This window comes from Ictidomys tridecemlineatus, chromosome 6 (genome assembly GCF_052094955.1).
Source record: "Ictidomys tridecemlineatus isolate mIctTri1 chromosome 6, mIctTri1.hap1, whole genome shotgun sequence".
In the NCBI taxonomy this organism is placed as follows: domain Eukaryota; kingdom Metazoa; phylum Chordata; class Mammalia; order Rodentia; family Sciuridae; genus Ictidomys; species Ictidomys tridecemlineatus.
In genome coordinates this window covers 161,701,166-161,726,863 of record NC_135482.1, presented here as the reverse complement: position 1 = coordinate 161,726,863, position 25,698 = coordinate 161,701,166, and the positions used below count along the sequence as shown (strand labels likewise).

Here is a 25,698-nt window from a genome sequence, read left to right as displayed (position 1 = left end):
GCTGTTTTTTCCCCCCTCCCTAACTATTCTAACAGCATCAGCGCGGTGTTTAACACAAAGCAGACATTCAGTAATCATTCCTTGAATGAACCCCATTTTACGGAAGATGCAACCGAGGCTCGAAGTTAAGGTCGCCCAAGTAGCGACGCTGGTCATCTTTTCACTGCCATTCGTTAGGAAACGTTCACCTCGCCTTCAGGCTTCACGTTTAATAAGAGGCTGCAGTGAAAGTTCCAAAGGTCAAAGCTAGCTTTGCGCAGGTCAAATCCAGCTTAATTTGAGCAGGGAAGACACTGCTTTTCCCAGGCACTGGAAGCCTGGCTGCAGCAGTTAACCCGAGGCCCCGCCTCCGACGCGTGGTGGGCGGGGCAGCGAGCGCCTCGGGCCGCAGCGCGCCTTTGCGCCTGCGTTAGGAGCCAGGGTACCCAGTCGAACTCAGAAATGGCGGCCTCCATGTTCTACAGCCGGCTGTTGGCCGCCGCCGCCCTTAGGAGCCACCGGCCCCGGACGGCGCTTCGGGCCGCCGCCCAGGTATTGCTGCCTAGACCGCTTTCACCTCAGGGGTCGACAGGAGAAAGGGCGAGGTGGGACTCGTGGCCCTGTGGCCGGAATATGAGGGGACCCAGGGCCCGGCTCGGGGTCACTTCGCTGGCGATGACATTTCCTGGGTGCCCAGGCGGGCCCGTGGGCGGCTTGCCCGGGAGTGCTGCTAGCCAGGACTGCGAGCAGGCCCATGTTGGCGTCGCTTGTCTCCAGCCCTCGGTCGGCTAGGAGGTCCCGCCTCTGCCGCTCCGGTACTTTCTGAGGAGACCGTGGGGGAGTGGGCGGGCTCGGAATGGAAGTGAAGGGGCCGGGGTAGTTTCTGCCGCCACTCCCCGTCCCGGGCGGCGGGCCGACGCCTCTGTGGCCCCTCTTTGGGTGTGTGTGGGGGAATGCCCTTCAAGTGTACTCTGTGTCTCTGGGGAGCTGTCACAGATGGGAGAGACTGAAGACGACCAGCAGTGACTGCCGAGTTGCCCTCCCCGAAGTATTGATATTATTGTTCTGTTGGTTAGTAGAAGTTCAACAGTTGGGGAAGGAAAATAATCTTTTGAATCACATAATTTCTGGACAGACTGTAACTTAGTAGCCACTTTTGTTGTTTTGTTTTTAAGTGTTCATAGTGTGTCAGATAGTGTGCTACTAATACTAAGCGCATTAGCTTTTTCAGCAGCACTGAGAGAGACAGTAAGACCTGCGTGGTTGATACTGTGACTGTGGCTAAGAGAACAAGTAATTTGGGTCAGGTAACCTAGCAGGTAAGGTGAAAGCTGAGAACTTTTAATTTCAGAACTGTCTGGTTCAGAAGCCAAAGTGCTTGAGTCTGCTCTAAAACAGCAGGAACATAATAAAATTGGCCTATTGTTTCCCATACTTAACACCAAGATCGATGGAAGAGTATGAACCACTTCCAGAGTATTAGGTTATTTTTTGAAAGAACTTTTCAGACATACCATGAATGAATAGACTTAGGCTTCCCCCCCCCCCAAGCTATTTGTACTTTCAGTTTAGGGGTAGTGAGTTCTATGAGTTTGTTTCCTAATAGAAGTGATTTTTTTTTTAAATTTCTTTTTGGCCTCGAACTTTATCTTAAAGAGTGCTGCTTAGTTTGTAGATAATAGGGATTTGGAGAACAAGTATGTTTTCATTTTAATCATAATCTTTGTCCTTTTGGAAATTCCTTTAAAAAAATCTTTGTTTCTCCATATGGTGATGCCTAATATATTGTCTTTATAACAGCTTTGCTTCGTTGCCACCCTGGCATTAAGATATTTAGCTTTAGAGTTTCCAAAGACATTGGTCTAAACTCTCGATTTTTGAATGGGGACACAGTGCATAGTCCCAGGAAATGTGTTCAAGGTCACACATTGAGTTTAGTATTTCTCTTCAACATTTTGTGTAGTCCTCATTCTGGTTTTTTTTTTTTTTTTTGCATAGTTGTTGAAATAGTCCATGTTATGAGCATGTAATTAAGAGATTTTCTTGAATTTGACCAGGAATTGTTAACCTTTTAGCAGTGGGATTTTTTTAAAGTTTTATTTTCTATTTAGTTGGCACATAATTTTATATATTTTTGGGGTTTAGTGTGATGTTTGAGTGTATGTTTGAGTATATGTTTGAGTATATATATATACACATATATACACACACACACACACATACACACACACACACATTCAATATAAGTCCCACCAGGGTAAGTAGCATATCCATCACCATATACATTTTTCATTTCTTTGTGGTAAGAACATTAAAAAATCCTCTCTTCTAGCTGTTTTAAAATAAATAATACATTGTTGTTAATCACAATCACCCTGCTGTGTGATAGTCACTAGAACATACTCCTACTATCTAATTGTAACTTTGTACTGGTTGAGCAACCTCTTCTTTCTGGGGGCAGGAATCTTTTCTTCTGATCCATTTAGCTAATTAGGTGCAACCAGTAACTTATCTACTACTGACAGAGCGTTCTGTATATATTACTATTGTTTTTTGTTTACGTATCTGTGAACTCTATGGCTGGGACCAAGTTGCCCTTGGTTTTTAGCACACTTTCTGTTATACTGATATTCAAAAACTATTTGAGTATATGATCATTTTCGCCAGGCTTATACTAAGTACTCACTTGCTGCCCCCTGCCCCTGCCTCTTTAACCACAATCCAGATCAAGATATATAATGTTTTCAGCTCAGAAAACTTCTAGGTTCCCTCTCTTTATCAATATTCTCCTACAGAAGGTCACCACTAATTATAACTTCTACCATCATAGATTATTATTGACTGATTTTGAACTATATAAAAAGATATATAGGAGTGTATTTTTGTGTCTGGCATCTTTCCTTCAATATTATATTTGTGTGATTAATCTACTGATAGATGAGCAATAGTTCTTTTTTTGTTGTTTGTTTATTGCTCTTTAGTATTCTATTATATGAATGTAACACAAACTATCCATTCCCTTGTTGATGGACAGTCAGGTCATTTACCTTTTGTCTCTTTCGTAAAAGCTTACTATGGTCATTCTTATATATGTCTTTTGGTAGACATCTGTCTCATTTCTGGTGATACATACCCTGGAATGAAATTTCTGGATCAGAAGATAGATGTTAAGAAAAGCTTGGGAGGTGCTGACCTTTAATATTGAAGTGACAGTATCAAGGAATTGAGTTCTCCAGCTGAAATGTTAGTTAGGATTTTAGCATACCAAATGAATCATAAATGAGCTGGTATATACTGTAGGGTCCTTAAGAATCAACTGAGTGAATTGTTACTAATGCAGGTTTCCTTAGGCCCAGTTCAGAGATTCTAATTTTTTAAATGAGGCCTGGGCCCAGGAATCTGCATTTTTAGAAACAGATTTAATTTTGATGCAATGGATCATGATCCTACTCTAAGAAACAGACTTTATATTAGACTTCTTTAAATTCAGTTCTTGTGATATTGTGTGTTTCATATGAACCATGTTTCAGTATACTGCATTCTGTGTGGACATAATGAAAGTATGTGGCTAAACCTTAAAGTGATTCCACTGTAGTCTTCTTGCATAGTACTTAATTTGTTCTGTATATTGCTTTGCAAAGGTGATAGGATTGAGGAGTTTGAAAAAAGAATGAAGGTGTTTCAACATGTTATATGATATGTTAAGCCTGGGCTGTACCTTGGTGGAGACTTTGGGACGAATAGATGATGGAGATCTTGCTGATGGTCATCCTTCTTTAGGTTTTCCATGTTGTGGCCCTGATATGGGAAACTGAAAGTCTAACCCTCATATTCTTTTTTCTTTAGGCAGTAAGATAAACTATTTCCTACTTCTTTTTGTAAGAGTAATTCTGACTCAGCTATACTCAGGGAAATATTAGTTTTCTTTTCCCTGTATCAAAACAGCACTCCCTCATCTTTATTTTCTTTTTACTGTTTCTTACTGCCATCTGGCATAATGTTTATTTATGGTCTGTCCCTGTCCCCAGTATTCTAAATGTACACACTAGAATGTAAATCTTAAGGGATAGAGTTATATAGTTTGGTTTACTGCTCTATTTCTAGTATCTAGATGCTCAATAAATATTTGATATGATGAATGCATGTTCAACATAGATTGAAAAGCAAAGAGTTTTTACTTGGCCTTCTTGGAAGCTTTTCTACTCCGATTGTGAAGGACAAACACCTGGACTGGTCCTGTAAAAGAGGTACTAGGTAAGGGATAATTTGGAAGGATACCTTAAAGATGGTGTTGCAGATTGGTGCTGAGCTTTGAAGACTGAGGTAGAGAGTTGTGTGGAAGAAATTTATTGGAAAGTGGTTCCTGAATCAAAACCTGTTGGAGAGTTGACTAGTGGGAGTAGAATTGTCAGGCAGTTGTAACAGACCTGCCATTCCTGTGGGAGATTTGAAACCAGGATGGCTATTCTAAATTGTCCCTAGTTGGAATGAGGTGCCAGGTCTTTATATTCCTCCCTCTACTCCTATTGATGTATGTCAGTGTATGCAAGCTGCCAGTAGGAAGAAGGTGTGATTTTGGCCAAAGAGTTGCCAATGAGAGGACTTACCTTAGAGCTGTCAGCAGTCAGCGCTCCCAGCAGCTATGGCTATAAGTGCCTAGTCCTGAAGGAAGGATCTGGGCAGTACACCACAGTATGCACTACAAGTGAAGCCAAGGTTTCTGAGTTTTTGAGTGTTTGAAAAGTGATCGTACCAAATCATTCAGTCATTACATATTTAGTGCCAGATGATTTGTTAGGTGCTGGGGAAATGGTAGAGGGGAAAGTTGGGAAGGATTTTTTGGTTTGGTGTAAAAGATGAAATTGTTGTTAGATCTGCTGAATTTGCCATTCAGGTAAAAATTACCAGTCATTAGAGATGATAGTAAAGCTCAAATGTAAGATAAGAACTTGAGATAATGGGGAAATAGTTAAAACTGTAAGAATAATGTTTGATAATTAGCTAATAGATTAGCTTTCCATTTTCTAGTTGATGATTTAATATAACAGTTTTATTATGCTTATGAAGAACCAAGTACTCTATATAATAAAGTATTTCAAAAGGTGTTTCTAACAATAACTGCCCAGTCATTGTCATATATAATATGTTCCTAATTTCTCTAGGTTCTGGGAAGTTCTGGATTGTTTAATAACCATGGACTCCAAATACAGCAGCAACAGCAAAGGAATCTCTCATTACATGAATACATGAGTATGGAATTGTTGCAAGAAGCTGGTGTCTCCGTTCCCAAAGGATATGTGGCAAAGTCATCAGATGAAGCTTATGCAATTGCCAAAAAATTAGGTACTAAATTAAAAAACAAACAAAAAACAAAACAAAACTTATGCCACCTTGAAGTGGATATATTTTTTTTTTTCTTTTTTTGGTACCAGGGATTGAATCCAGGAGTGGCTTAACCATAGAGCCACATCCCTAGCCTTACTTATTTTTTATTTTGAGACAGGGTCTCACCAAGTTGGACCTCTTAGGACCTTGCTAAGTCACTGAGCCTTGCCTAAAACTTGTGATGCTCTTGCCTCAGCCTCATGAGTTGCTGGGATTATGGGCATGTACCACCAATACTAGCTTTGATATGAAATTTTGAAAAGATGTGAACTTTACTTTTGGTTTGATGACAACTTTTAGCTTTTATTTAAAAAATAAATTTCATTTACTTAAAAGGAAGAGTTTCATGTTACTTGAAATTCTAAAATTATTATGAAACAATTTTGAGCTCCTGTAGTGCTGGTGACTTCAGGAGTCACTTCTGTTGGCATTAGGAAGTTGAAATCCTGTTTTTAGTCGGAATATAATTATGGGGAAAAATATTTTGCTTACTACTTTGTTGCATGAGGGATTGGTGGCTGTGATGATTTTCAGGGAAATGATGAAGGAAAAATCTTAGTTGTTTATGTGGTTATAAAGAGAGGCCCCAGTACATTCCTCCTTGGGTCCCCCTAGGAGTACAGTACCACTGAGCTACATCTCCAGCCCTGCCCTCCTTTTTAAAATTTATTTTTTGTGGAGCTAGGTATTGAACACAGGGACTCAATGTATGCTAGGCAAGTGCTCTACCACTGAACCACTTCGCAGCCCTTTTATTTTGAGCAGTGTCTGAAAAAGTTGCCCAGGCTGGCTTTAAGCTTGTGATTCTCCTGCCCCAGTTTCTGGGAAATATAGGCATGCCTGGTTTCCTCCTTGTTTTTGATGTGAAAAACATGAACTCATGGGAGAAAAAAGTAGTTGAATTCTAGAATGTAAGCTCCATGAGAGCAGGGTTTTTTTGTCTTATTCATTCACTAATATATATCAGAGTCCTAGAAGAATGCCTGACACTTAGGAAATCAGATATTAATATATATTAAATTAATTAAATACATACTTATGTATATTAGAAGATTCTTTTATTGATGACAGAAACTTTAATAACTTTGTTATTTTGAACTTGTATTAATCTCTTAAAAAGCCAATTTTTGACTTTAGAAAATAAGGTTGTTTACATTTAACATGAGAACATAATAATGAAATAATGTACTAGTTATGCACTGCCTTTCATCCCACCTTATGTACACAGTTTAGCAAAATTAATCTCTCTTGAAAACACATTTGATTAATATGGCTTTAAGTATGCTTTGGTTAAGACTTTGCTCTTACTAGTTTTTCAATAAAGATACAGAAAATTTAAGAAATGTTTAAACTTTAAAGTTTTCATCTTGATTTGTATGTATTTGTTTCTTGAATGGGATTTTCTCTGAACAGTGAGGGCATATACAACTTCAGAAAATTATTACATAAGCTCTGTTTTTGAATGAGTTGTCCATGATTTCCTTGATATGGAAGCATAATTTTTCTTTTATAATTTTTTATTGTGATTAATAATCACCCTTTTATTCAGTTTAGAAACAAAGTTCTTTTTTCTTCAGTAAAAGCTTTAAGTTCATATTAATGTTAGTGAAATTTTTGTTAACTGAAGGTGACCTATAGTTTGAATTTGTGTGTGGTTAATATTAATAGGACTTGGTTTATATATCATGAGGTCAGTAAAAACTTTCTCTATTTCCAAATCACTTATAATTGGTTTTCTTTAGCTACTTTTCTGTATGTTTTACCTTTAGTCAAATTTTATTGTTCTGTCAGAAAAAATAATTTTTGTAAAAATTTGTTCATAAAAATGCACAGGATTTATTCTGATGCCAGTCTTTTGATTTATTTACTCTTTATAAAAACCTTTAATAATTCTTAGGCACAGAAGAAAGAACAGTTAATGCATGCAGGATAAACTATAACTGAGTATTTCTGGCAAGTTCTCTGGGACCAGGATTTGTAAGTAGTAAGGAACAGGAGCAGGTAGGAGCTCTGATTTTGAGCCCCTTGGAACAGGGGGATATCTTATTAATTGAGAAAGTGTGTTCTTGTCACAAAATACTGTAAAAATGTTTATAGTATGGGTATGGGATTATTGAATAATGAAGACCATTAAATCTTTTTTTTTTTGAGAATTTTTTAATATTTATTTTGTAGTTTTTGGTGGACACAACATCTTTATTTTATTTTTTTATGTGGTGCTGAGGATCGAACCCAGCGCCCTGCGCATGCCAGGCGAGCGTGTTACCACTTGAGCCACATCCCCAGCCCCCAGACCTTTGAATCTTGAGGAGCAAAAGTGCTGCTTTTTAAGAGACATATTTAGTAACTAATTTGAAGACATTGAGGACAGTTTGTATTTTTGGTGTGCCATTATGTATCAGAAGATACTCATTATGGGATCTAAATGCACAAGAGTGTGGTATGGTTTTAACGATCTATATAGTAATTCCCAATGCTGATTTTTGGCCATTTCAGGATTATTTTGGCTTCTTAAGTTACTGCAAAACTGACGTAATGCTAATTCTCATTTATTAAAAACTTTTTTTTAAACTTTTTTATATATTTATTTTTTATTTACAGTTGGACACAATATTTTTGTTTTATTTATTTATTTTTATGTGGAGTTGAGGATCAAACCCAGGGCCTCGCATGTGCTAGGTGAGTGCTCTATTGCCGAGCCACAACCCCAGCCCATATTAAAAACTTTTACCAAAAGTTCTAGTCATCAAAGGATATAACAGGGCATAAATGATTGCAGATTTGCCAAACCATTGTTTCCTTTCAGTCCTGTAGGTGGTAGGAGATGCTGAGGTAGCATGGAGTCTGTGGCCATCAGATTCTACAAGTGGGCTTCTGAGATGGACCTCCTTCCTCAGTATTTCCTATAAATTTTATCATTTTTTGTGTGTCTTATTATATAAAAAAGTTGGGAAGTATTGTCTTGCAAGAGGTTAGGAATGGAAGAATGGTTAGAAAGAATCTAATGCTAATTTTAAAAAGACATATATATGAGTCCACAAAATGTAAGTTGGTGAACTTGAGGATTATTAAGAAATTTCTGGAATTTTTAGAGGGATTAATTGTTAAGCGCAGATAAATGAAGGACTTGTAATTTGGGGTCAGTTGTTAAGAGCAATTTACTATCACTTTCTCAAAGTTACTTGCTAGTTCACACAAATAGGATTTCAGTAAAGCATTTGGCAGAGTTCTGAATTGACTGTAGAAAGATAGTTTGGCTTCTGCTGTAATTAGAGTCTCTAGTTTAGTAAATGTGCAAATTAATGAATGTCAGCTTGGAGGGAAATTTTTAATGGCTTAATACAGAACTTTGCTTTCTTTTTTCTTTTCAGTATTTTGCTAGATGACTATATTATGAGGAATATTTAAAGAGTATTCAAAAGATTAAAGCTAAGATGGATAGTGAATATATTTTAAAGACAGTGTTGGGATCCAAAAAAGATCTTGGACCTTGTCTGACTAAAGCGTCGTGCCAAATCTGTAGTATAAGCAGAAGACTACAAGCTCTAGGAGGGCCTGTTAGGCCTCTCTTGCTCATTGTTGTGTTTACATTTCCAGCACAGTATCTGGTATGTACGTGAATCTGTTGAATGAATTAATGGAGTTGAATACAATATTTGTTTTAATTAGTTGTCCTCTGACTTCTAATCCTCCCCTTAACAATTGATGAGATTCTGTCATTAATTCTTATTTATTTTAGGCTTTTATTTAGCTATCAAGGGCTGTTTTATTTATTTTTTGCAGGGGTTGAACCTTTGCTAGGGAAGCCCTCTACCTACCACTGAGCCACATCCCCCACCCACTGAAGGACTGTTTTAGAAGGTACTTTGAAGAACCATCTTTTGCCCCTAAAGACTTTATATTCCTAAATAAAAAAAATTGACATTTTTGATGAAGAGTTCTTTTGTCTTATAAAATGTTTATGAAAAAAGAGCTTCCTTACTCAACAGGTCAGTATGTTAAGTTCCCAATTTTATGATTAAGAATGATTGAATTTGGTTCAGTTCACTGATTTAATGACCAATTGCCATATTACATTTATTTTTTATTTTTCAGTATTGGGGGTTGAATATCCCCAGCCCTTTATATTTTTTATTTTTTGAGACAGGGCCTTGCTAAGTTACTTAAGGCCTCTCTCTCTAAGTTGCTGAGGCTAGCTTTGGACTTGGAATCTTCTGCCTCAGCCTTCCAAGTTGCTTACAGTCTTGTGAGCTTATAGTCTTCTAGTACACTACAGATTTGGCACTACTCTCTAGTCAGACAAGGTCCAGGATCTTTTTTTAGATCCCAATACTGTCTTTAAAAATACTACAGGCAGGTGCCGCCACATGTAAATGTGGCTATGTTACGTTTACATTGTTTGTATTTCAGTTATCTTCTTTGGATGTAAGTGAATATTTTTAAAGTACTAGAAAATCAGGACTTGGCAGGTAACCAGCAACAGGTAAAATAAATAGTGCCTGCTCCTTTTTGGACATTATTGCCAGGTTTCTGTTCTCGCGACTAAAAGGCTCAGGGGTCACTCTAGTTAAACTGGTCTAACTGGGCTGCACGAAATAACCACACAAGAGACACAAATACCTTTTTCTTTGGGGTCGCTGTGACGGCTCCTCTGACCTTAAGGGTCTGCAGAAAGAGAGAGAGAGAGCACGCGCTGACCTCTTTTATTGAGGAGAAGCTATTCAAATGAGGCAAGGGGTCAGGTTTCAGGGGGCTGAGTCTGTCTTCATGATGTCCACTGTCAGCAGGTTGACTGACACCTGGGTAGGCCACACCCAAGGGCACAGTAAGAGAAGGGGACACACACAAGGCACTTCCATGGAAGATTCTATCCTAAACAGGGCAAGAGGTTATATTACAAAGGAACAGGTGAGCATAGCTTCACCCATGGGGCTGTAGCAAGACACACCCATTTCTGTGACTGAACACCTCAGCACCCAGCTGGGGAGTGTAACTCAGTCACCTGTAAGGTTGGCCTCCCACACATTATTTCTCTAATTTTCTGTAGCCCCTGAGACTACTAGTTGTCTTCTCAATAAGAAAGTTATTGTTGGTTTTAATGAAATTTTTAAATTGCCTCTAATCTTTACCTATAAATATTGGATGTTGAAATACTTGTGAATGATAGAGAATGTGGCCTATTGAAAAGATTGATCTTATCTAAACAAAATGCTTTTAATCACAATCCTGCTCTCGTTGCAGGATTATGGGCCCAAATTTTCAATTCTGAGTTTTTGTAAGAGCAGTGATAAAGTCTAGATTTACAAGAATTCTGTCCCATTTTTGTAATGTCCTGTCTGTCATATTTGTTCAGATTGTCTCAGGATAGCAAGTTTACATGTGAGAGACAGGGAGGCATTAAGAAAACATCTGAGTATCAGTTTTGTACTTTTAATACCTTCCAAAGCACTAGCAGTTTGAAATGTTAAGGAGTGGTTAAATTATTTTCAATATATAGTACTTTAAGAAATGATTTGAGTGACTAATTTTTTAAAAGTCATGGATCTTTTAGATGATGAATGTTATACTTTTTGATTCAAGAAAATCTGTGTACATTGAATGCCTCATTTTTTGATATTATGACTAAATAAGACTATTAACATCTATTGCTGTGTATATTAAATAAAATACTGTGTCTTGCATGTGGCTCCCTGCTTGATATCTAATAGGAGTGTTTTTCTTCTAGGTTCAAAAGATGTTGTAATAAAGGCACAGGTTTTAGCTGGTGGTAGAGGAAAAGGAACATTTGAAAGTGGCCTTAAAGGTGGAGTAAAGATAGTTTTCTCGTAAGTCACATTTTTTTTTTTAAAGAAAAATCATCATTATTAAAGATTGATTAACTTAGCTGATAAAAAACTGAGATTTAAATTTTAAATGAGATAGGTTTTGGCTGTGATGTCTCAATTGGAAGACAAAGGAATTTGAGTTCTTTTTTTTATTTTAGTCCAGAAGAAGCAAAAGCTGTTTCCTCACAGATGATTGGGAAAAAATTGTTTACCAAGCAAACAGGAGAAAAGGGCAGAATATGCAATCAAGTTTTGGTCTGTGAGCGAAAATATCCCAGGAGAGAATACTACTTTGCAATAACAATGGAAAGGTCATTTCAGGTGAGTAACTATAGACATGACACAATTAGGACAAATTTATGACATTCTTTTCTAAAATTGAATATATGGGAAAGATTTTTAGATTTTTAAAGTATTATGCAATCAATATGTATAGCAGCTCAATTCACAATAGCTAAACTATGGAACCAACCTAGGTGTCCTTTGAAAGATGAATGGATAAAGAAAATGTGGTATATATATTCAATGGAATATTATTCAACTTTAAAGAAGAATGAAATTATGGCATTTGCCAGTAAATGGATGGAGTTGGAGAATATCATGCTAAGCGAAATAATCAAATCCCGAAAACCAAAAACCAAATGTTTTCTCTAATATGTGGATGCTAAGGTGGGGGGGCACTAGAGAAGAATAATGTTACCTTAGATTAGGAAGAGGGAAGTGAAGGGAGGGGAGGGGAGAGGAGAGGATATGGGAATAGGAAAGATAGTAGAATGAAATAGACATATACTATATGTATATACGTGACTGCATGACCAATATGATTCTGCAACATGTACACTCAGAAAAATGATAAATTACATTCCATCTATGTATAATATATCAAAGTCCATAAATGCATTTTACTGTCATATATAACTAAAATAAAAAATTAAAAAAAGAAATATCTTTACCAAAAGTAAGTGTTATGCATGAATCCATTTGTTTATGTCATGAGCATAATATTTATGTTATTTTAAAAAACAGCATGATAAATGCTATAAAATTTGATATATAATATTGTGATTAAAAACACTAAGCCAGGTGTGGGGGAACACGCCTATAATCCCCAGAGGCTTGGGAGGCTGAGGCTGGAGGATTGCAAGTTCAAAGCCAACCTCAGCAACTTAGTGACACCCTGTCTCTAAATAAAGTTTCAAAAAGGGCTGGGGATGTGACTCAATGGTTAAGTGCTGCTGGGTTCAATCCTTGGTACTTAAACTATAGGAAAACCCCTGCTGTAATAAATATGGAATTTCCAAATTATTAATTCACTGAGATCAACTTAAATCATCTCTGGATCATCTTTGGTTCTGAGATTTTGTTGACGGAACGTAATTTCTAGCAAAGAATCTAGTAAGGTGTATCTATGGCTTCATCTTTTTCTTTTTCCACCTCTTGGTATTTTTTATATTTTGGTTTCTGTTTCACCACATGATTTGGTACTTGGTAAATTGAAGGTGACATTAAGTAGCAAACAGTATAGTTTTAAAGAACATGACTGTAGCCCTGCTATTTTTTCTTTATGGAGACTAAAATTCTAGCATTGGATATAGTCATCAAGCTCAATGAAAATCCTTTCTAGACCTGGTGTTTAGAGAGAGTATTAATAATCATTTTATACTATAATTATCTGCCTCCTTGAGTGCATTCATCAGGTGTTATAAGCTGAATCTCTGTTAACTAGCTTTTCTTGGAAACAAACGGTACATATGAGGAAGTCTTCATAATTTGATGTAGAATATTACTATATTTAATTTAGAATAATAAATTTTGAGGGTCCTGAAAATAGTTTCTTATGTAAAAAAAAAAACTACTTTTTTAAAAAATAAAATATTGATGGGCCTTTATTTTATTCATTTATTGGTATGCGGTGCTAAGGATTGAACCCAGTGCCTCACACATGCTAGCCAAGTGCTCTACCACTGAGCCACAACCCCAGCCCCCCGAAAAAACTTTTAAAAAATATTTTTTTAATCATTTTTTCTTAAACTTATCATATAACAGGCATCTTTCCTATACAATAAATACTGATGTTCATTATTAAATTTTTAAGTAGATTTTCCTTATTGTTATTAACACGTTAATTATATATATAAATGGGATTCATTGGGATATTTTCATACATGTATAATTACGTATCTATCATGTCCATCTAAATTTCTTCTAAATTCCATCCCCTACACCTACTGATATCTTTCCTAGTCTCTATTCCCTAATAATCCCTCTTCTACTTTCAGGTTGCCCTTTTTTTCCTTTTTTCCCTCCGGTTTCTACATGTAAGAGAAAATGAGTTAACTTGTCTCTCTGTGTCTGGCTTATTTTGCATTAACATGAAGTCCTTCAGTTCCATCCATTTTGTTGAAAATGACAGGATTTCATTCTTTATGTCTTTATCTATTCATCTCTAGACAGGCATTTATTTCCAAACTATTGTCAATAGTGCCCCAGTAAACATGGGTATGTAGGAGTCTTTTTTTTTACACTGAGCTGACTTCATTTACTTTGTATATATATGTGTGATAGCTAGATCACATGGTAGTTCCATTTTTAGTGTTTTGAGGAACCTCTATACTGTTTTCCATAGTGCCTTACTAATTTACATTCCTACCAACAGTGATAATGTTTTTTTTTCCATGTTTTTGTCAGCATTTGTTATTTATTTATTGATTGATTGATAATAGCCATTCTAATTTGGGTGAGATGGTGTCTCATTATAGCTTTGGCTTGCATTTCCCTATGACTAATGATATTGAGGATTTTTTCCCATAGACTTATTGGCTTTTGCACTGCTTTTGAGCATGTGTGTTCAGATCTTTTGCCCATTTTTTAACTGGAATAATTGATTTTTGTTGTTAAGGTTTTTGAGTTCTATATTATATATTCTGTATATTGCCCTCTGTCTGGTGAATAGCTGGCAGAATATTTTCTCCCATTCTGTAGGTGGTCTTTTTATTATGTTGATTGTTTATTTTGCTGTCAGAAGAAATTTCACAACAATTTCTTTATTGTCTATACCAATATCTTTTTTCTTTTTTCTTTTTTTTTTTTTTTGGTACTAAGAATTGAACTCAGGGGCACTTAACCTCTGAGCCATATTCCCAGCTGTTTTTTGTATTTTATTTAGAGACAGGGTCTCACTGATTTGCTTAGGGCCTCATTACATTGCTGAGGTTGGCTTTGAACTCTCAGTCCTCCTTCCTCAGCCTCCTGAGCTGCTGGGATTGCAGGCGTTTACCTGGCCTATATCAATATCTTGAAATGATTCCCTTTTGTTTTCCTCTAGTTGTTTCAGAGTTTCAAGAGTTACATACAGGTCTTATATTAAAACAACTTTTTTTAAATAGCAATTTTTAGACCAGGTTCAGTGGTGCACAGAGACTTAGGAGTGGAGGCAGGAGGATCTTTCTCAAGTTGGAGTGGAGGTCAGCCTTAACAATTTAGCAAGACCCTGTTTAAAACCAAACCAAACCAAAAAAAAAATCCAAAAAAACTCCATAATTTTTTTCTATATTGTTTTTCCCCTTGCAATTATATTTTCAAGTAAAAGTGTCCTTTGCAATTTTCAATTTTTATAGGAAAGTATTTCTAAAGATATACACTAGGTGGTAGTAAAAACCCACTCAGAATACAAGATAAAATGTTTTATTCTTAAGCAATAATTTTATCTCTATAGGTTTTTATGTGGTAGAATTTAGTTTTATAAGTTATTTTAGAAATTAAATGACACAAATCTTATATATTATACAAATTTGCAGAAATCATATTTTTTACACTTATTTATTTTCACAACAATTTCTTTTCCTTTTCATTAATGTTATTTATCAGCACCTATCATTTTCTTAGTTATGTTTTTATATTTGTTATAGCCAGAACCAAGGTGAAAATGTCTGGACAAATTGAGATAGGTGTTCTATCCAGAGTAATCATCTTGATTGCAGTCAATGTAGCAAATGGAATGTTATTAAATATACATTAGAATGTTTGGGAGGTAGATCAAATTTGAGTTCATTTTAAGAACTTGAATTTTCAGAGAACTATTTGAGTCTTGTTGAGGAAAAAAATGTTATTTCAGTTATAAAAGCATTACATGATTACATGATTGTAATAATTCAGGCTAACTAGCATAATATTAGTAAAACTATTTGGCCAAAGATATTATAATGTTCTTTGATATTGTCACACTAGTTCAGAGTAGAATTGTGGTTGTTGCTTTTTGGGGTATAGCCAACCTTTTTTTTTTTTTGGAATCTCTATGAAAAAGGTCTCTTTTAAATGACAAAAATCAGTTTACTATTTAAACCAAAACAGAAAGAGAATTTTTGATTTAATTAAAATCCTATGCATACAAATTTACTGATCACTAAAAATTGCTTTTGTTACCTGTTTCTAAGAGATGAATCATAAGCTCAACTGGTCTTCTTTAGTATCCATATCATACCTGGGTATGTATCTATAATAGGGTTGGTGTACCAAAAAGATCAATTTAAGTGCCTACTCTTTTTGGCACTTTTGTTAAATCAGATTTGTTAACACTTGCCTAGTGCCTGTTAGTACTTACTTTGGGTCTTAGACAAATCTAATTTAACAAACCACATTTGCTATTTTCATTTTCTACTGAAACATTATGGTCTGCTGAAAATGAGTGGCACATTTAACTGTGTCAGTTTTTAACTTTGCTTAAAATAGATATAAAGTGTGCTACAGCAATGCCAAAACTTTCTTTTTAAAAAAGTATCTTTATTATATTAAGTGGCTGCTTTATCATATACTTTTTTTTTATTAAAAAAAAATTTTGTTACCAGGGAATGAATCCAGTGGTGCTTAATCACTGAGCCTCATCCTCAGCCCTTTTTTATTTTGAGTCAGGGTCTTGCTAAGTTGCTTAGGGCCTCTCTACATTTCTGAGGCTGGCTTTGAACTTGTGATCCTCCTGCCACGGCCTCCCACGCCATTAGGATTACAGGCGTGTATCACTGTATCAGGTTTATCATACATTTAAAAAAAATATATTTATTTTTTAGTTGTAGTTGGACACAATACCTTTATTTATTTATTTTTATGTGGTTCTGAGGCTCGAATCCAGGATCTCGCATGTGCTTTGTTTGAGCTCTACCACTGAGTCACAACCCCAGCCCCCTAGCATACACTTTTAAATTCAGATCTCGTTTAAGGCAAACATTTTTTGCAAAACCAATAAGAAAAATTTAGGTTAAGATTATGAAAATAGCATTACTAGTTTATTTTAAATTATAACTATTTGCTTAAACTAATTTGGTTTGAAAATTTATTTCTAAGGTTTAAAAATTAAACTAATATTCTGTATTGATTTTCAAATTCAGATCTATACTCATTGTTTTAACTGATCCTTTATTTAATCAATGCAAGTGGTTGTAGAATTAGCATAAATAAAGGTTGTTCACTTTCTTTTATATAATTTTATATATTTTTTAAAGCCTTAACCCTAGCTTTGTTAGATACTTATTATTTTAGTGAGACTTTAATATTATCTTTTTCCTGCCAGTAGTGCTGCCCTTAGTGCCAGTAGTGAGACCCTTTATTTCTTTTATCAGTTTATTTAAAAAATAAAACTAAAATAAATGTTCAAATTCTTTGAAAGTTTGTTGGTCTCTACCTCTCATATTGAACATATTTTGTAGTTATTTGTAGATTTAATGTATCTGTATCCTACTTCAGTAGCATGTTAACAATTGGATAGGCTCTTCTTAAATATGACTCTTCCTGTTCTCTAGATCTCTGTAAAAGCCTATAATTATGAACTGCCTTGCAAGAGAGGAAATGACAAATACCCTTCCATTTGAAATTTATAGAGGATCTTCAAATTAGACCATAATTGCAAGCATTCTCTTTCCTTAGACTTGCTAGTATATTTTCTCCTTTAGTTTCAAAAGGCTCAGTGAATTCTTAAAACCTTGGTAGGAGAGCACTTAACTGTAATGACTTCAGATACCAAATACCCAGAGTTAGACCAAACTTCAGAGGATAATGCATATGACACCTCTCATGTCAGACACCAGCCTCAAGTTTGGGGATCCCCACTTCTGACCAGCTGACCACAAATTCTGGGGTACCCACTATCCCTCTGATTTAAGGACTTCAAGAGCTCAAGAAAATGCTATTGTTAGGATTATAGTTTTATTGTAGCCAAAGGATACAAATCAGAATCAGCTAATTGGAGGGACATATAGGGCAATGTCTGGGAGAGTCTCCGATATGAAGCTTTCTTTGTTCTCAAAAATATATTACCCCCTTGGCTTCTAGATGTGTGACAATATCACCAGACTTCTGGGGTTCAGAAGTTTTGTTTTTCTTTTCTTTTTTCTTTTTAAAATATTTTTAGTTGTCAATAGATTTTTTTTACTTTATTTGTTTATTTATATGTGGTACTGAGGATTGAACCCCAGGCCTTACACACGCCAGACAAATGCTCTACCACTGAGCCACAACCCTAGCCCAGAGGTTTTCTTATTTAAAGAAAATGTTTTAAATTGTGGTTAAAAACACAACGTAAAATTTATCATCCTACCCATTTCAAAAAATTATTTTTATTGATACATTATAACTACATAATAGTGGGATTCATTATGTCATATTTATACATGCACATAAAATAATTTGGTCAATCTCATTCCAAATGTTCAAGTCTTTAGCTCATTTTTTAATTGGACTGTGTGGTTTGCAAATATTTTCTTCCATTCTGTAGATTGCTTTTTCACTTTGCTGTGTAGAAGTTATTAAGTGATATAATCATATTGGTTTATTATTGCTTTTGATGTCATATATAAGAAATCATTACCAAAATCCAATATCATGGAGCTTTTCTTGTTTTCTTCTAGCAATTTTATAGTTTGGGGTTTTTATGTTTAAATCTTTAATTATTTTAAGTCAATTTTTGAATATAGTATAAAGTACAGGTCCAGCATCATTCTTTGGTATATGGATACCCAATTTTTCCTCCACCATTTGTTGAAGAGACTTATTTTCTTCCTCATTGTGTATCCTTACCACCTTGTTGAAATCATTTAATAATATATGTGAGAGATTATTTCTGGGCTCTTTTCTCTTTCGTTGGTCTTTACATCTGTCTTTATGCCAGTATGATACTGTTTTGAGTACTGTAGTTTGTGTTATGTTGTTGAAACCAGAAAGTGTGAGGCCTCCAGCTTTTTATTTCTTATGAGTTTTTTGACTGTTCTAAGTCTTTTTGAGATTACCTATGAATTTTAGGGTGGGTTTTTTCCTGTTTCTACAAAAAATGCCTTTGGGCTTTTCATAGGGATTGCCTAGAATGTGTAGATTAAAAATGGTAATATGCACATTTTAACAACATGCACCTTCCTATCCATGAAAACAGGAATCTTTTCATTTGTTTGTGTCTTCTTTGATTTCTTGCAATAATCTTTTGTAGTTTTCAGTGCATAAGCCATGTTGGTTAAATTTATTTTTAAATATTTTATTCTTCTTGAATTTATGTAAATAGGATTGTTTCCTTAATTACCTTTTCAAATTGTTTGTTGTTAATATACTGAAATACAATTAATTTTTTTCATTTTTTTCACATTTTTTATTGTTACATTATAGTTGTACATACTGATGGTATTTGTTGTTATATATTTACACATGCACATAATATTAACAATATAATTTGGCCAGTATAACTCCCCAGCACTTCCCTCCTCCCTCTGTTTCTCCCACTGACTGGTCTCTCTCTTTCTTTTTTTTTTTGTTCCAGTCTTTATTATTATTATTATTTTTTTACTAATTTTGGGTTTAGTTTTTTTCTGTTTTTTTTTTTTTTTTTTTTTTTTTTTTAGTTTTTTGGTTTTTTTTAGTTGATTTTATTTTTTTTAAATACATGACAGTGACTGGTTTCTTTCCTCTTCTGATCTCCCCTTGATTTTCATGAGATCTGCTTCCACCTTTCTTTTCCTTTTTCTCTCTAGCATCCACATATATCTGTTGACCTTCTGAGTTTGACTTATTTTGTTTAACATCATGGTCTCAAGTTTCACTCATTTTCCTGCATATGTCATAATTTAATTTTTCTTTCTGGCTGAATAAAACTCCTGTGTGTGTGTGTGTGTGTGTGTGTGTGTGTGTGTGTGTGTATCACATTTTCTTTATCCATTCATCCATCGAAGGACACCTAGGCTTGGTTTCGTAGTCTGGCTATTGTGAATTGTGCTGCGTGTATCACTGTAGTATGGTGACTTTAATTCTTCAGGATAAGTACCAAGGAGTGGTATAGCTGGGTCACATGGTTCCTCTTTTGAGGAACCACCATACTGATTTCCATAGTTGTTGTATTAATTTATAATCTCACCAACAGTGTCAAAGTGTCCCTGTTTCCCCACATCCTCCCCAACATTTATTATTGTTTGTGTTATTGATAACTGCTATTCTGACTTGTGTGTTGTAAAAGCTCAGTGTTGTTTTAATTTGTACTTTCCTAACTGCTAATGATGTTGAACATTTTAAAATTTGTTTGTTGGCCATTTGTAGTTCTCCTTTAGAGAAGTATCTGTTTAATTCTTTTTGCCCATTTATTCATTGGGTTATTTGATTTTTTTGGTATAAATATTGTGAGTTCTTTATGTATTCTAGCTATTAATCCTGTATCAGAAGAGTAACAAAGATTTTCTCCCATTCTGTATGATCTCCCTTCACATTCTTATTTTTCTCCTTTGCAGTGTAGAGGCTTTTTAATTTGATGGCATCTAATTTATTAACACTTGGCATTATTTCTTGAGGGGTCCTATTGAGGAAGTTGCTGTCTGTGCCTTTATGCTGGGGTTTGTTAACCCTACATTTTCTTCTAGGAGTTGCATAGTTTCTAGTCTAATTCCTAGGTCTTTGCTTTTTTTTTTTTTTTTTTTTTTTGGTATTTTGCTACTGGGGATTGAACCTAGGGGTGCTTAACTATGGAGCCACATCGTAACCCCCCCACCCTTTTTTTTTTTTTTTTTTAATTTTGAGACAGGGTCTTGCTAAGTTCCTAAGGGCCTTGCTGAACTGCTGAGGTCCTCCTGCCTCCGGTTCCTGAGTGCTGGGTACTGGGATTGTAGGTGTGCACCACCACATCTAGCCTTTGATTCATTTTGAGTTGATTTTTGTGGAGGGTGAGAGATAAGTGTCTAGTGTCATTCTTCTACTTGTGGATAACCAGTTGTCCCAGCACCATTTATTAAAAAGTCTGTTTTTTCTCCATTGTATGTTTTTGGCACCTTTGTCAAGGATCAGATGACTATAGATGTGTGGGCTTGTCTCTGTGTCTTTGATTCTGTACCATTGGTTTATGTGTCCCTTTTTTTTTTTTTTTGCCAGTACCATGCAGATTTTGTTACTATAGCTCTGTAGTGTAATTTGAAGTCAGGTATTGTGATGCTGTCAACATTGCTTTTTTTGCTTAAAGTTGCTTTGGCTCTTGTGGGCCTTTTATTCTTTCAAATGAACTTTAGGACTGTTTTTTTTTTTTAATTTTTGTGAAGAATATCATTGGTATTTGATGGGGATTGCATTGAATTTGTAGATTGCTTTTGGTAGTATGGCCATAATATTCTGCCTATCCGTGTACATGAGAGGTCTTCCATCTTCTGAGGTCTTATTCAATTTCTTTCTTAAATGTTCTGTAGTTTTCATTGCAGAGATCTGTCACCTCTTTGCTTAGTGTTATTCCTAGATATTTGTTTTTTAGTCTATTGTGATTTGAATTGTTTTCCTGATTTCTTTCTCAGCAGATTCATTGTTGGTATATAGGAAAGTATTGATTTTTGTATGTTGATTTTTGTAACTTGCTACTTCACCAAATTTGTTTATTAACTCCTTTTGTTAGAATTTTTTGGATCTTTTATGTATAGAACCATATCCTGTGCAAACAGTGATAATTTTACTTCTTCCTTTCCTGTTTTTATCCCTGTTTTTCCCTATTTTTTTAATCCCTTTATTTCCTTCTTGCCTAATTTCTCTGGCTAGAATTTCTAGCACTATATTAAATAGGAGTGGTAAGAGTGGACATCCTTGTCTTGTCCTAGATTTTAAAGGAAATGCTTTCAGTTTTTCCCCATTTACTATAAGGTTGGCTTTGGTTTTTCATCTATAGCTTTTATGATGTTGAGGTAGGTTCTGTCTGTCCCTAGTTTCTTCAGTGTTTTTATCATGAATGGGTGCTAAATTTTGTCAAAGGCCTTCTCTGCATCTGTTGAGATAACCAACTGATTTTTGTCCTTAATTCTGTTTACTTGATGAATTACATTCATTTGAATATATTAAACAATCCTTGCATCTGTGGAATAAAACCAACTTGGTCATAGTGTTAATATGTTAATGTAACTGATTTTTGGTTGTTTGTTTTATTTCCTACAATTTTGCTGAACTTGTTTAGTTTTTTTTTTTTTTTCCTGTTGGGATTGTCAGGAGTTTTTATATACATTTGTGAAAAAGATAATTTTTTATGTACACTTGTGAAAGAGATCATTTTAATTTTCTTTTTTTGGGGGGGGCGGTGTTTTTTGTTTCTTTTTCTTATCAGATTTTTCTGTCCAGGACTTCTAGTACTATGTTGAATACAAGTACAGAGAGCTGACAACCTTTGTATCTGATGTTAGAGGGAAAGCTTTCAAAAAGTTTTGTATGACTTAGTGTGATGTTGACTGAGCTTTTTGCATATAGTCATTACTATATTGTATTTTATCCTGAAAGTGTTGAATTTTGTCTACTGTTTTTTTCTGCATCAATTAAAATGTTTGTGGTGTTTGTCCTTCGTTCTGTTACTATAGCATATTTATCTTTTGGTTTTCATATATCAAACCATTCTTGCATTCCAGGAATAAATTTCACTTGATTATGATGTATAATTCTTTACTTGTTATTTAATTGGGTTTGCTGTTATTTTGTTGAGGATTTATGCACCAGTGTTCATGAGGGATATTGGCCTATGGTTTTGTTTTCTTGTAGTGTCTTTGTCTGATTCAGGGTACTGTTTGCTTCATAAAATGGGTATATAAGTTTTCCATCCTTTTCACTTATTTTGAAGAGTTTGAAAAGAGTTGGTATTAATTCTTCTTTAAATGTTTGGCAGAATTCTGTAGTGAAGCAGTCCTTTCCTAGACTTTTCTTTGCTGGGAGGTTTTTGATTAGTTGATGCAATGTCATTCCTCTTATTCGGTCTGTTCTCTCTTTTTCTTTTTTATCTCTTCTTGGTTTAGTCTTCATAGTATGTCAGTTTCATATTACTATAATGAAATGCCTGAGATAATCAATTTATAAAGAGAAAAGCTTTATTTAGTTCATTGTTTTGGAGTTTCCAGTCTAAGATCTGGCAGCTAAATTGTTTTGGGCCAGACAGCAACAATGGGGAGTGGGGTGACAGTGAACTGCTAACATTACCAGTTAGGAAGCAGAGCAAGAGAAGAATACCAAGGGCCGGTGATCCCCTCTAAGAACATATCATCAATGACCTCTGGGCCTGCCACAACGCCTCACCTCCACAAGGTTCTACCACCTTCCAAAAGCACTGCCGTGGGGGACCAGGCCTTCAACACCCAGACTTTTTCGGGGACACTCATCCAAACAATAGCAGTAGACTGTATTTCTAGGAATTTATCTATTTCTTTTAGGTTATGCAGTGTTTTTTGGTGTATAATTGTTCATAGTAATCTTATTCATGTTCTTTCTATTTCTATATTATTAGTAGTAATATCTCCTCTTTTATTTCTGATTTTTGTTAATTGAGTCTTTTGTTTTCTCAGTTTATCTAGTTAAAGGTTGATTGAGTTAGTTGGGTCTTTCACCAAGTCAGCTTTTTGTTTTGTTGATTTTTTTTCCTATTTTTTGAATCTTTGTTTCTTTTATGATTTGCCTCCTTTGCTAGCTTTAAGCTTAGTTGTTCTTTTTCTATTTCCTTGTGGTATAAATAAAAAGTCATGAGCTGGTGCTTTTTCTCAATTATGGTGAGCTGTGTCAGTTTCTGGTGAGGATATGAAAGTTTTCTGGTGCTGCCACAAACCTCTACATTCTCTTTTGTTCTCAGTGGCCCCCAGACATCCAAAGTGTGCTGGTTCTCCATCTGCATGTGGAGTCAGGTGAGACAGAAACCAGTCCCTTGGACAGCTCCTGAAGAGCCAGAGTGTTGAAAATATGTTCCACTCTTTTCTTTCACTCTCAGGGGAGAAGGCTTGTGTTTTCTTTTGTGATCCCAAGCTGAGTATGTTATGGAAATAGTAGATCCTAGAATAGAACCCTGAGATTAGTCTTTAAATTTAATAGAAGTCATGTTCTTCTTTTCTGAGTGCAAAACTGTTTATTATAAATATTTTTTGAAAATACTTTAAAAATAACATCTATCTTTTTATATTTTATTTCTCTCCTTTGTGTCAAACACTATGTTAAAAAACAGTTGAGAATATACTCTAGGATTTTATCTTTTTTTACATAACTCTGTGTGTACATATATATCTCCCACCATTGATAAGTATTTTCCTATGTGATTTGATAATATTTAGTAATGGAATTTTACCATTTCCCTGTTTTGCATGGATTAGCAAATCTACTAGATAATTTGCTTTAAGATTTGTTTGATTGGTTTTAGAGGACTTTGTATTTACATCTTCACTTTTTACATTGTTCAAGATAATAGCCAGAGATATTCCTTTTCTTTCAAGGTGTTTAGCTTTCTTTCTTATGAGTTATAGTAGAGCTAAAGCTCAGAAAAAACCTACAACTTTTTCCTTATAATTTCTCTTTCAAATATCAATCCCTTATACATGATTTTCTGATGTTTCTACTTTAAGTACTACTTTAATGTCTCTTTAGTTCTTAAGAAAAATATGTAGGTTGTATTTAATATTTTATTTTTATGTATTTTTCTGTAAGTTTTTGTGTGTATTTTTAATCTTTTTTTCCTTCTCAGGCAAGTCATCATCTTTGTCTTCTTTTTTACTTCTCCATGGTTTCATTTAAGCATTTATAAGGACACTGTGTGGGAGATGAGACAAATTCTAAGGAAATTTTAAAATGAGAGTAGGAAATAGTAGATGTTTAAGTCTAATAGTGTGTACAGATAATTTAAAAAATTTTATTGATGAATCCAAAATAAAATCTAAATATTTTGGCTATTTCCCCTTTGTCAGGGTCCTGTATTAATAGGAAGTTCACAAGGTGGTGTTAACATTGAAGATGTTGCTGCTGAGACTCCTGATGCCATAGTTAAAGAACCTGTTGATATTATAGAAGGCATCAAAAAGGAACAAGCTGTTCGGGTATGTTATATTCTGAAAAATGTTTAGTTTGTAACTAGATAATTGTAAGTAAAGATAATCAACTTTCTGTGAATGAAATAATTGTCAAACCTCAGTTGTCAGGATAAGTATATTGAAATTGCAATTTTTAGAAGTATCCACAATATTTTTCTTTATATCCTCCATAAATATTTCAGTTTATATCATGAAATTATAAGGATTCCTTTAAAAGTGTCACTGTACCATTACCGTGTCTCGTAACATTAACAATAATTCCTTAATATCATTGCTTATCCTGCCATTCAGTTTTTCCTAATTGTCTCAGATTATTGCTTCTTATATAGTTTGAGTCAGGATTCATGTAAGCTTTCCATTGCTATTGGCTAATATGTCTTGTAGGTCTTTTCCAAATTTATAGGTTTCCCTTTTCTCACTCTTTCCATCCTTTTTCCATTTAATTGTTGAAGAAACTGAGGTGATTATCATTCATCATTTATAGATTTTTGAGCTTTACATTCCCAGTATGCCATTAAATGTTCCTGTGTCCCCTTTATTTCCTGTAAATTGTACAGAATGGTAGGAAGACTCTCTCATATATCTTTGTGAGAGATCAGTGGTTTTATTTTGGGGGTGTTACGGATACTATTAAGAATTTCATGAAGTGTATGGATTTTCTTTCAAGGTATCCACATATACAATAAATTTATGCTTATAATTTCACTATTTTTCTGTATTGTCCTTCTCTAGCCCCTCTCAAAAATCATGATAATATTTTAATTCTGCTATTGAATTAAATTATTCAGTTTGATTATAAAAATAAGTGACTAATCATAAAAGTTTGAATATTAAACTTTGAATGAAATTAACCTCTGTTAGAAAACAATGTCAGAATAAGTTTATGGTATTGAAGTACAGCAAGAGCAAGAATTTTGACTGGCACAAGATTTAAAGGAGATAGTGATATTTTCCTGATGAATAGTGAAGCCAATAATTTAGGCAAATGAATAGTGTAAGTGTTTGAAAGGGACAGAGATTTGACTCATTAGGTAGTTGTATGAGAGTATGCCTGCAGAGGAAAATTTATATGAGGAAGAAAATACTTGATTTACAAGAATACTTCAAAGAATAATCTAGTGAGATTATATATCATCTTGACTAATGAGCAGAAATGATGCCTAGCACAGTGTTTGCAAATTAATGTCATAATGATTTAT

General features: G+C 34.7%; 1 protein-coding gene across 2 annotated transcripts in view; it reads left to right on the top strand.

Annotated features, from left to right (window-relative positions):
• The first annotated feature begins 377 nt into the window (after nt 1–377).
• The window catches only part of Sucla2 (succinate-CoA ligase ADP-forming subunit beta), a 42,473-nt gene continuing 17,152 nt past the window's right edge, over nt 378–25,698 (top strand). Inside the window, exons 1-6 of one of the 2 annotated variants that reach the window (XM_078015996.1) lie at nt 378–531; nt 5,142–5,322; nt 7,966–8,043; nt 11,090–11,189; nt 11,348–11,510; nt 24,377–24,505. In XM_078015996.1, the coding sequence (XP_077872122.1) occupies nt 442–531; nt 5,142–5,322; nt 7,966–8,043; nt 11,090–11,189; nt 11,348–11,510; nt 24,377–24,505 (741 nt within the window). In that variant the 5' untranslated portion in view covers nt 378–441. The remainder of the gene's footprint in view (nt 532–5,141; nt 5,323–7,965; nt 8,044–11,089; nt 11,190–11,347; nt 11,511–24,376; nt 24,506–25,698) is intronic. The other variant, XM_005330192.4, reaches the window with a different exon arrangement.